Source organism: Cynoglossus semilaevis, chromosome 8 (assembly GCF_000523025.1).
Source record: "Cynoglossus semilaevis isolate Cse_v1.0 chromosome 8, Cse_v1.0, whole genome shotgun sequence".
NCBI classification, from domain to species: Eukaryota; Metazoa; Chordata; class Actinopteri; order Pleuronectiformes; family Cynoglossidae; genus Cynoglossus; species Cynoglossus semilaevis.
This window is the reverse complement of record NC_024314.1, coordinates 29770760-29782744: the sequence shown is the minus strand read 5'-3', so window position 1 is coordinate 29782744 and position 11985 is coordinate 29770760. Positions and strand designations below refer to the sequence as shown.

General features: G+C 46.1%; 2 protein-coding genes across 2 annotated transcripts in view; both read right to left on the bottom strand.

Moving 5' to 3' along the window:
• Positions 1 to 2243, bottom strand: part of myrfl (myelin regulatory factor like) — a 14890-nt gene extending 12647 nt beyond the window's left edge. Inside the window, exons 1-5 of the mRNA XM_025057194.1 lie at positions 1962 to 2243; positions 1549 to 1657; positions 1330 to 1423; positions 642 to 703; positions 33 to 259 (exon numbers count right to left, since the gene is read on the bottom strand). Of these exons, the coding sequence (XP_024912962.1) occupies positions 33 to 259; positions 642 to 703; positions 1330 to 1423; positions 1549 to 1621 (456 nt within the window). The 5' untranslated portion in view covers positions 1622 to 1657; positions 1962 to 2243. The remainder of the gene's footprint in view (positions 1 to 32; positions 260 to 641; positions 704 to 1329; positions 1424 to 1548; positions 1658 to 1961) is intronic.
• An 85-nt stretch (positions 2244 to 2328) lies between these two features.
• The window catches only part of LOC103383136 (leucine-rich repeat-containing G-protein coupled receptor 5), a gene marked incomplete at its 5' end in the record, with an annotated part of 18299 nt that continues 8642 nt past the window's right edge, over positions 2329 to 11985 (bottom strand). The window contains 15 exon segments of the mRNA XM_025057193.1: positions 2329 to 4322; positions 7455 to 7461; positions 7648 to 7781; positions 7864 to 8107; positions 8206 to 8289; positions 8514 to 8650; positions 8794 to 8919; positions 9004 to 9075; positions 10383 to 10454; positions 10563 to 10628; positions 11044 to 11115; positions 11252 to 11320; positions 11399 to 11470; positions 11592 to 11663; positions 11753 to 11821. Coding sequence (XP_024912961.1) covers positions 3641 to 4322; positions 7455 to 7461; positions 7648 to 7781; positions 7864 to 8107; positions 8206 to 8289; positions 8514 to 8650; positions 8794 to 8919; positions 9004 to 9075; positions 10383 to 10454; positions 10563 to 10628; positions 11044 to 11115; positions 11252 to 11320; positions 11399 to 11470; positions 11592 to 11663; positions 11753 to 11821 — 1978 coding nt within the window.

Here is an 11985-nt window from a genome sequence, read left to right as displayed (position 1 = left end):
CCGGAGGCGAGGCGGGGGGGGACGGGGAGGACGGGGGGCACGGGGAGGACGGGGAGGACGGGGGGCGTCCCAGGTTTGAGGTGGGTGTTGGTGAGGCCCAGGTGACGTAACTGGTTGTAGGTCAACATGTCACGGTGGTTTGGGTCAAAGTTACAATCTTTAAAGGAACAGGAAGTTGAAGCCACAGACTGACTGGGCAGTTGGAACTCCTCCTGGAGGGGGCGCTGGTGTCCCCAGTACGGCTGCTCCCGGTTCAGATCTGTAACAATGGAAATTGGAAAAATTTGTTGAATTAATTCTTATCACAAATGTTTCCATGAACTTTCACTTCAGTGACCCGGTCCACCTCAGTGACCCGGTCCACTTCAGTGACCCGGTCCACCTCAGTGACCCGGTCCACGTCAGTGACCCGGTCCACGTCAGCGACCAGGTCCGCCTCGGTGGCCCGGTGCAGTCCACCTCAGTGACCCGGTCCACGTCAGGTACCCGGTCCACGTCAGCGACCCGGTCCGAACATGGGTGCAGCTAGACCAACAGGTTGAACCTGGTTCAATGAGTCCCTGGTTTAAATGAACCATCAAGGTCAGGGTGGACTAACTCGGTCCGAGTAACCGAGTTCACAGAACCATCAAGAACTTTACCAGGGAACTGAGCAGGAGAACAGGCCTCGGAACTCGAGTCCGGCGGAGACTCAGGGAGCATGCTGGGAAAAAGAAGAAATGTCAACAGCTAGCTTTAGTCAAAACTGAAGAGAAATGAAGAGCGCCCCCTAGCGTTGTCATTTATTCCAGATATATTGTGCAATATTTAGGTTTATTTTTATATTTATATTTATATTTATATAATAGTTTTTCTATTTATGACATCAGTCAAAAACGACAGCAAACACAAAATACAAAAACATAAATAATAGTAACAACAACAACAACAACAATAATAATAATGATAATAATAATAATAATCACAATGATAATAATAATAATAATCACAATGATAATAATAATAATAATAATAATGATAATAATAATAATAATCACAATGATAATAATAATAATAATGATAATAATAATAATAATAACAATAATAATAATAATGATAATAATAATAATAATCACAATGATAATAATAATAATAATAATACTAATAATAATAATAATAATAATACTAATAATAATAATAATAATAATAACAATGATAATAATAATAATAATGATAATAAATAGTCAGTTACAGTTACAGTCTGTTCTATTGGGTTTTTTTTTTATACATTTTTATTTCCGTCTTTTTTTTCTTGACGTCATGACGACAAAGTAAAACTGAAGATCTGACCAGATGTTTGGGTCCATGTCGTTACTGAGGTACTGCTCCAGGATACTGGTGTCCACGGGAACACAGCTGTCCAACACCCGGCCCACGTCCTGACCTACACCCACACAAACAGACACCCACGTCAGGTCAGTTTTACAGACGGTGTTTGTGTTGGTCGTATCTCGAGGACGGTGATCCATGTCACGACATCTTCTAAAACGTCAGGCGGACTCCACTCACCGCTGAAGAACTGCTGCAGCGCCTCATTTTCACCCAGTACCTGGACGGGGAGACGACTCGGTCCAGGTTCCATGCGGGGTCAGTACCACAGACGTTCTAACTGCAGAACCTGAGGTACACGGCAAAGACAGGAACGGAATCAGGGACGGGATCGGATGAAGAAGGATTTCACAAAAAGTCCGTTTTTGATTCACTGACCATCAGGTGACCAGTACTAGACCAGTACTAGACCAGTACTAGACCAGTACTAGACCAGTACTAGACCAGTACACCAGAGTACTACATTCACAGATTACTACAAACTCAGAGTACAGTTCCTGGGTCCAGACCCAGTATTTGTAGTACTGCGTCTCACACAGGCGGAGACATAAACCTGTGCGGTTCTGACTGCGCTCCGACGACAGCACACACACCTGCGTGTCTCCAAGATGGCGGCCGTCCTGGATCAGCGGTGAGCTGTTGTTCCCACCGTCCTCAGGTACAGTCCATCGATGAAGCAGACCCCGGAATAAGTCCTGGAGGAAGTTCTGCCGACCCGTCCGGACTCGGTCTGTCCTCTGAGATCCTGCTGGACAAACAGACTCTTTTCTCCTTCTTCTCCTTCTTCTTCTTCCTCTTCCTCTTGGTGGCGTCAGTGGAATCTCTTTGTCTCACCTGGACTTTGAGCTTTGAACAGGAAAAGGTTCACACACCTGACACACACTTAGAAAACACACACACACATGCAGTTGTGTGTGTGTGTTTTCTAAGCTCTACTTGTGGGGACATTTCCAGGTGTCCACTGAGGGACAGACAGTTTGAGGTCGAGGATCAGTTTGGAATTAGGGTTAGACAAGTTAGGATTAGGATTAGGGTTAGTTAGACAGTTGTCATAGTTATGTCATTATATCTGTGTGTGTGTGTGTGTGTGTGTGTGTGTGTGTGTGTGTGTGTGACCTAGATCAGGTCACACACAGGAAGTCGTCTTAATCCTCCTGTGACACAGCATTCTGTCCAGCTTCAACCGGATCTGGATTTCAACCCACAACCCCAGGCGTACGGCCCACACCAACACAACAGTGAAGTGTGTGGTCAAAACCCGACCACAGGAGGCAGCACTGGGCCGAGAGCTAAAATCACCGACTTCCTCCGAGGACGGTTTGAATTTAACAAAAGCTCAAACCACTGTTAACCAATCAGATCAAAGTGTTTTTATATCTAACTTTGTGTTTTTAAAAAAATAAAATGTTCATCTTCTGTGAATTTGTTTTGTTTGGATTTTTAACTATTTGATCTTAAATCAACAAACAGTTAAACCAACTAAACTAAACAGAAAAATAAATGTATTTAACGCCTATACCAGCAGGTGGCAGCACAGGCCAAAGTTGGGCTGCGGTGTGAATCTGGTGACCATGGGCCTTGAACCCTTTTCCAGGTGGTCCTTGAGTCCAGGAGACCAGACCAGCGTCTCAGTAACTTTGTGGTCATGTGACTGGTCCACTCCTTGACCTCTGGTCCTCCCCACACGGACTGGGCCGTGAACAGACAGGCTCGATGTTGGAGGCTCGATGACAGAAGTCACGCCGCGGCGCCAGTTCTCACACTGACCCGTCAGTCCAAACACAGGCGGCGTAAACAGCGTTAGCTCGAACATTTGGTGGCGTGTTTGAGTATTTTGCACCATCAGAATAAAACAGACTTGACCTTCAGGCTCGGGTCAGGTCAAAGGTCAGGGTTACTTTATCTGAGTGGAGAGGGTTTGAGTTTCCAAGGTAATTAAATATATTCAGGGAATACAAGGAAAGAAAGAAAACAGAAACAACTGGGTATTAAATATAAACTCCTGCGATCACTGGTATTTATTTGATGTTTTATTTGTTTGATTTATTAAAAGCCTCGACCAAACTAGGTAACAGTCAGCCAAAATATAACTAAAACTATAACTAAAATATAGCTAACGATCAGCCAAAAGATTGTTGTTCACCAGCCTGTTTCTAAATTCTGGATTAGCTCAGCGTGGTTCTTCTGAAGTCAGAACATCGGTCCAACACGGGGGGCGGGGGTCTGGGACCACCTGACGGCCAGCCGGTCAGATCGGTGGCTCTGTGATCGACTATCGCACCAGATGAAGAGATTTAGTCAGAATTCTTTGTCGCTCCTCTTCCTCTTCTTCCTCCTTGGAACGACCGTGTGCGACCAGGGCCTGGGTCGAGTCACATGACTGCTTCTCTGCGTCTTCATCGTTGGTGGGGCCTTGTCTTTGTAGTTTTACCACTCCACCACCAGGGCATTTGACCAGTGCTGCCAGCTCCTCTCTGGCCACTGGGTTGAAGAGGAGGAAGAGGAGAGGGTTGACGCACGCGGGCAGCGGCGCCACCAGGAGTAGCATTGCTTTTGCAGCTTCTGGCCCGGCCACTGGGAGGCGTAACAGGGATGAAGAAGAGAGGAAGGCCACTGGGACGAGAAGAAGGCAGTCAGCGAAGAGCAGCCAGGCGATGTGACGCGTCAACGCCGCCTCCTCCTCCGGGGGAGGAGCTCTGTGGGAGCTGCAGTAGAGACAGGTGTAGACAATCGTCATGACCAGGAGACACAGCGAGTCCACCAGCACAAGAAAGACTGAGGACGCCAGGCCGGGTGAGGAGGAGGCCAGCGGAAGGCAGAGGGAGGTGCTACCATGGCCTGCCACTAGGGGAGGCACAGTCACAGCCAAACCCAACAGGAAACACAGGAGGACGGAGAGACGGATGAAAATCTGTGAAGAGGAGTGACCTACGAAGAAAGAGTGCGACGTCAGACTTTCCAAAAAGTTTGGACGATAATACCAGCGCTAATGCTAGGAGTGGAAGCATGGACTAACTATCATGGACTAACCATCACGGACTAACCATCATGGACTAACTATAACAGACTAACCATCATGGACTAACTATCACGGACCAACCATCCCGGACCAACCATCACGGACCAACCATCATGGACCACCCATCATGGACTAACTATCATGGACCAACCATCATGGACCAACTATAACGGACCAACCATCATGGACTAACTATAACAGACTAACCATCATGGACTAACCATCAGGGACTAACCATCATGGACTAACTATAACAGACTAACCATCATGGACTAACTATCACGGACCAACCATCCCGGACCAACCATCACGGACCAACCATCACGGACCAACCATCACGGACTAACCATCAGGGACCAACCATCATGGATTAACCATAACAGACTAACCATCACAGACTAACTATCATGGACTAACCATAACAGACTACCCATCATGGACCAACCATCATGGACTAACTATCATGGACTAATTATCATGGACTAACCATAACAGACTACCCATCATGGACCAACCATCATGGACCAACTATAACGGACCAACCATCATGGACTAACCATCATGGACCAACCATCATGGACCAACCATCATGGACTAGCCATAACAGACTAACCATCACAGACTAACTATCATGGACTAACTATCGTGGACTAACTATCATGGACTAACCATCACGGACTAACTATCATGGACTAACTATCGTGGACTAACTATCATGGACTAACTATCATGGACTAACCATCACGGACTAACTATCATGGACTAACTATCATGGACCAATTATCATGGACTAACCATAACAGACTAACTATCATGGACTAACTATCATGGACCAACCATCATGGACTAGCCATAACAGACTAACCATCACAGACTAACTATCATGGACTAACCATCATGGACTAACTATAACAGACTAACCATCATGGACTAACCATAACAGACTAACTATCATGGGCTAACTATCGTGGACTAACTATCATGGACTAACCATAACAGACTAACTATCATGGGCTAACTATCGTGGACTAACTATCATGGACTAACCATCATGGACCAACCATCATGGACCAACCATCATGGCCTAACCATAACAGACTAACTATCAGGGACTAACTATCGTGGACTAACTATCATGGACTAACTATCATGGACTAACCGTCACGGACTAACTATCATGGACTAACTATCGTGGACTAACTATCATGGACTAACCATAACAGACTAACCATCATGGACTAACCATAACAGACTACCCATCATGGACCAACCATCATGGACTAGCCATAACAGACTAACCATCACAGACTAACTATCATGGACTAACCATAACAGACTACCCATCATGGACCAACCATCATGGACCAACTATAACGGACCAACCATCATGGACTAACCATAACAGACTAACTATCATGGGCTAACTATCGTGGACTAACTATCATGGACTAACTATCATGGACCAATTATCATGGACTAACCATAACAGACTAACCATCACGGACTAACTATCACGGACCAACCATCATGGACTAACTATCATGGACTAACTATCATGGACCAATTATCATGGACTAACCATAACAGACTACCCATCATGGACTAACTATCACGGACCAACCATCACGGACCAACCATCATGGACCAACCATCATGGACCAACTATAACGGACCAACCATCATGGACTAACTATCATGGACCAACCATCATGGACTAACCATAACAGACTACCCATCATGGACTAACTATCACGGACCAACCATCATGGACTAACCATAACAGACTAACTATCATGGGCTAACTATCGTGGACTAACTATCATGGACTAACCATAACAGACTACCCATCATGGACTAACTATCACGGACCAACCATCCCGGACCAACCATCACGGACCAACCATCATGGACCAACCATCATGGACTAACTATAACAGACTAACCATCATGGACTAACCATCATGGACTAACTATCATAGACCAACCATCATGGACTAACCATAACAGACTAACTATCATGGACTAACCATCACGGACTAACTATCATGGACTAACTATCATGGACTAATTATCATGGACTAACCATAACAGACTAACCATCATGGACCAACCATCATGGACCAACTATAACGGACCAACCATCATGGACTAACCATCATGGACTAACCATCATGGACTAACTATCATAGACCAACCATCATGGACTAACCATAACAGACTAACCATCGTGGACTAACCATCATGGACCAACCATCATGGACCAACTATAACGGACCAACCATCATGGACTAACCATCATGGACTAACTATCATAGACCAACCATCATGGACTAACCATAACAGACTACCCATCATGGACCAACCATCATGGACCAACCATCATGGACCAACCATCATGGACTAACCATAACAGACTACCCATCATGGACCAACCATCATGGACTAACCATCATGGACTAACTATCATAGACCAACCATCATGGACTAACCATAACAGACTACCCATCATGGACCAACCATCATGGACTAACCATCATGGACTAACCATCATGGACTAACTATCATAGACCAACCATCATGGACTAACCATAACAGACTACCCATCATGGACCAACCATCATGGACCAACTATAACGGACCAACCATCATGGACTAACCATCATGGACTAACTATCATGGACCAATTATCATGGACTAACCATAACAGACTAACCATCACGGACTAACCATAACAGACTAACCATCGTGGACTAACCATCATGGACCAACCATCATGGACCAACCATCATGGACTAACCATAACAGACTACCCATCATGGACCAACCATCATGGACCAACTATAACGGACCAACCATCATGGACTAACCATCATGGACTAACTATCATGGACTAATTATCATGGACTAACCATAACAGACTAACTATCATGGACTAACTATCATGGACTAACTATCACGGACCAACCATCACAGACTAACCATCACTATCATGTATCAGGCTGATAATCCTCAAAAGCTAAAATATTTAAAGTTTGATGTGAAAAAAAGTTGATGATCAAATTCTTACCTTTGTTCTCACGGCGGGTGTCATGGCGGGTGTCATGGTGGGTGTCATGGCAGGTGTCATGGCGGGCCTCATGGCGGGTGTCATGGCGGGTGTCATGGCGGGTGTCATCGCGGGCCTCATGGTGGGTGTCATGGCAGGTGTCATGGCGGGCCTCATGGCGGGGGTCATGGGGGGGGGGCTTGGGGGGGGTCACGGTGCCGACTGTTGGAGGTCAGGTATCGTTCTAGCACAGCGACTGTTAGCAGGAAGAGACTAGTCTGGGACGCAAACACAAACAGGGAGCCACTGAGGCGACACAGGACGCTGCTCTCCCACCTGGAGCCGTACCTGAACACACCACCAACAGGGTCAGGACTGGGGCTCAAAGAACTGGAGCTACAACCTGCTGAGGAACCTTCAAGGTCGGTACCTCCAGAAGTTCCCAAAGGTCCAGGCATCGACTGCTGCTAACCAGCCGCACCACACTCCCATCAGGCTGTTCACCACAGCCAGGAGACCAATCAGGAGCCTAGGGGGCGTGACCAAACCGGTGGGGGAGAAGAAGATCGAGAGCACAACGAGGCAGTTGCTGACCAACGAGACTGCGACGATAACCCAGACGCCAACACGGACCAACCAGCTGCCAAACAGATGGTCACATGGACGGAACGGACCTGTCGCCCAACATCACAGATGACACTCAGCTTTCAGTGTGGGGAGGGGTCAGGGGTCAGGGCTCGAGGGTGGGGGAGGGGCTGTTTCCTGCTGTTACCTGGTGCAGGGGTGCAGTGGACCGGGTGCTGAGGTTTGGGTTCTTCATGGAACTCCACTAGAACTTTGTCCCAGTTCTGATCCACTGCAGAGAGACAGGTCCACACTGGTCTGTTGTACTTGACACTGGTCTACACTGGTCCAGACGTTGACCACATACACACTCATCACGTCTGACCTACAGTAGGTCTACAGACCTACAGTAGGTCTGTAGAACTACTGTAGGTCCACAGACCTGATGGACCCGATGGACCAGTCCTGATCATGGTCCTGGTCTGAAACATGTCAACTGTCAGTGTCAGGGCTCACCTGGACTGGAGACCTCGGTGCTGTCTCTTCCTGCGAAGTCCTCTCTTTCCCAGACCAACCCTCCCCCTCCTCCCCCTCCTCCCCCCTGACAGGAGATGAAGGCGCAGCACTGGAAGGCGTTGGGGAGCTCCATCACCCTGAAAACACACACATCACAGTGGAGGTGTGTGATCATCCTCACCCCCTTCCTGGAAAACCATGATGGTGGTCAAACATCCCAGCATGCAGTTCTTCATCCAGTCATGTTCCAGTTCAGATGAACACACACACACACACACACCTGACTCGGGGCAGATGCTCCGGGTCTATTAACTCCGTCAGCTGATCGTTTCCAGCCAATCGCAGGTGAGTCACAGTCTGCAGACCGTTTACAGGCAGAGACGTGAGCTGATTGGACGACAGGTCCCTGTGAGGACGACAGGTGAGAACACACCTGTTGAGTTCTGTTGAGAACCTCAGAACTTCAGTCCTGGTTCTGTTGAGGACTCACAGTCTGGTGAGAGCAGGGAGGGAGGAGAGGGAGTTTGGCCACACCCACTGGAGTCGGTTCCACGACAGGTCACTGTGTGGAGTGAAAGGACACAGGGCTGTGAGCGCCTCCATGTGGTTGACTTTAGAATAGCTGCTAATAATCAAGGCTGAGAAGCACCACTGCCTCTGAAGCAGAGAGTCCTGGGTTCGATTCCCAGAGGAACCTAGTTGATAATGCTAACCTCCTCCTGTCAGTTGTTTCAGAAAGGAGCGTCTGCTAACTGCAGAAATGAATCATTATAGTTGTTATTAACGTAGTTGTTAACGGAGTTGTTAACGTAGTTATTAACAGAGTTGTTAGCACAGTTGTTAACACAGTTGGTGACACAGTTATTAACACAGTTAGTAACACAGTTATTAACAGAGTTGTTAGCACAGTTGTTAACACAGTTGTTAACACAGTCATTAACACAGTTATTAACCCAGTTGCTAACTCAGTTGTTAACACAGTTTTTAACACAGTTGTTAACACCGTTGTTAACACAGTTGTTAACACCGTTGTTAACACAGTTGTTAACAGAGTTATTAACAGAGTTATTAACAGAGTTGTTAGCACAGTTGTTAACACAGTTTTTAACACAGTTGTTAACAGAGTTATTAACACAGTTGCTAACACAGTTGTTAACACCGTTATTAACACAGTTATTAACAAAGTTGCTAACACAGTTGTTAACAGAGTTATTAACAGAGTTGTTAGCACAGTTGTTAACACAGTTTTTAACACAGTTGTTAACAGAGTTATTAACAGAGTTGTTAGCACAGTTGTTAACACAGTTATTAAAACAGTTATTAACACAGTTGCTAACACAGTTGTTAACAGAGTTATTAACAGAGTTATTAACAGAGTTGTTAGCACAGTTGTTAACACAGTCATTAACACAGTTATTAACCCAGTTGCTAACTCAGTTGTTAACACAGTTAATAACACAGTTGTTAACACCGTTGTTAACACAGTTGTTAACAGAGTTATTAACAGAGTTGTTAGCACAGTTGTTAACACAGTTAATAACACAGTTGTTAACACAGTTCTTAACACAGTTATTAACAAAGTTGCTAACACAGTTGTTAACAGAGTTATTAACAGAGTTATTAACACAGTTGTTAACAGAGTTATTAACAGAGTTGTTAGCACAGTTGTTAACACAGTCATTAACACAGTTATTAACCCAGTTGCTAACTCAGTTGTTAACACAGTTTTTAACACAGTTGTTAACACAGTTGTTAACAGAGTTATTAACACAGTTGTTAACACCGTTATTAACACAGTTATTAACACAGTTAGTAACACAGTTATTAACATAACACAGTTCCAGGTTCTCCTCTGACTGTTGGACTTACACAGAGGTGAGAGACTTCAGACCATAGAACGTGTTCTCCTGGAGCGCCACCACCTGGTTATGGTGCAGGTCACTTTATGAAACACACACACACACACACACACACCCGTATGTTTATCAGTGGTAACAGAGAACTGGTCCAGTCACTGGTCTCACTAGTCCAGACTAAAGTGAACCTCACATCTTCTGGATGTTCTCACAACCAGAGAAACTGGGAAGAGTCTGGATCTGATTAGAGGAGAGATCTCTGCAGAGAGAGGACACAGTGGGTAAGACAGTCTGACCATCCAACCAACATCCAACCAACCATCCATCCATCCATCTATCCACCTATCCATTCAACCAACCAACCATCGATCCAACATTCATACAACCAACCATCCAACATCCACCCATTCATCAATCCAACATCCATCCAATCAACCATCCATCCATCCAACATCCATCCATTCATACCAACCATCCAACATTCATCCATTCATCCAACCAACCATCCAACATCCACCCATTCATCAATCCAACATCCATCCAATCAACCATCCATCCATCCAACATCCATCCATTCATCCAGCCACCCATTCATCCATCCAACATCCATACAACCAACCATCCATCCATCCAACATCCATCCAACATCCACCCTTTCATCCAACCATACTTACAGTACTTGCAGCTTTGGGAGGTTTTCACACACTGTGGGGGGCAGAGAACTGATCTGGGTCCCTGTAATGGTTCTATACCAGTGCGCACACACACACACACACACACACACACACACACACAGGGTGTTCATCAGTCACAACAACAGAATTGCTCTAATTGGAGATAAACACAGATGGTTCCAGAAGGTTCTAGCAGCTGTGGACTCACAGACTCTCCAGACTTTTGGTTCCTGTCAGGTCTGGGAACTGGGTCAGATCTGCTGCTCCATTCAGAGACCTGTGACAGTGACAGTCCAACAGTCCAGTGGGTTTGGAGGATCAGAAACATCTCACAATCATCTGAGGGTTTACTCACAACGACCGAAGTTCTGGAAGGTTCTGGAACGCTGAGGTACCAACAGAGGCAATGGGGTTGTCGTAGAAATGTCTGCAGAAACAGATCAGTCAGGAGTATAGGCCCAGGGGCAGGGGCAGGGGCAGGGGCAGGGGCAAATTATTAGCACAGTTAGCTTTAGCATGAGCCTGGTGACCACAGTCACCGTTCTTACACGGTGGTCAGAGACGGGTTTCCAGAGAAAGCGTGCTCCGGGATGGACTTGATGTTGTTGTTATGGAAACTCCTAGAAACAGGAAACGGGACGGAGAGGTAACGATGGAGCAAATGTTTCCATGTCAAGATAAACGAGGAACCTCACTGATCTGGACTCACAGTTCCTTCAGGAGGCCGAGGGAACCAAGGGCCGCAGGGAACTCCACCAGTCTGTTGAAGTTCAAATCTCTAAAACAAAACATAGGATTATGTTAGGATTCTTAACAGGAACACCAACAGGAACACCAACAGGAACATCAACAGGAACACCAACAGGAACACCAACAGGAACATCAACAGGAACACCAACAGGAACACCAACAGGAACATCAACAGGAACACCAACAGGAACA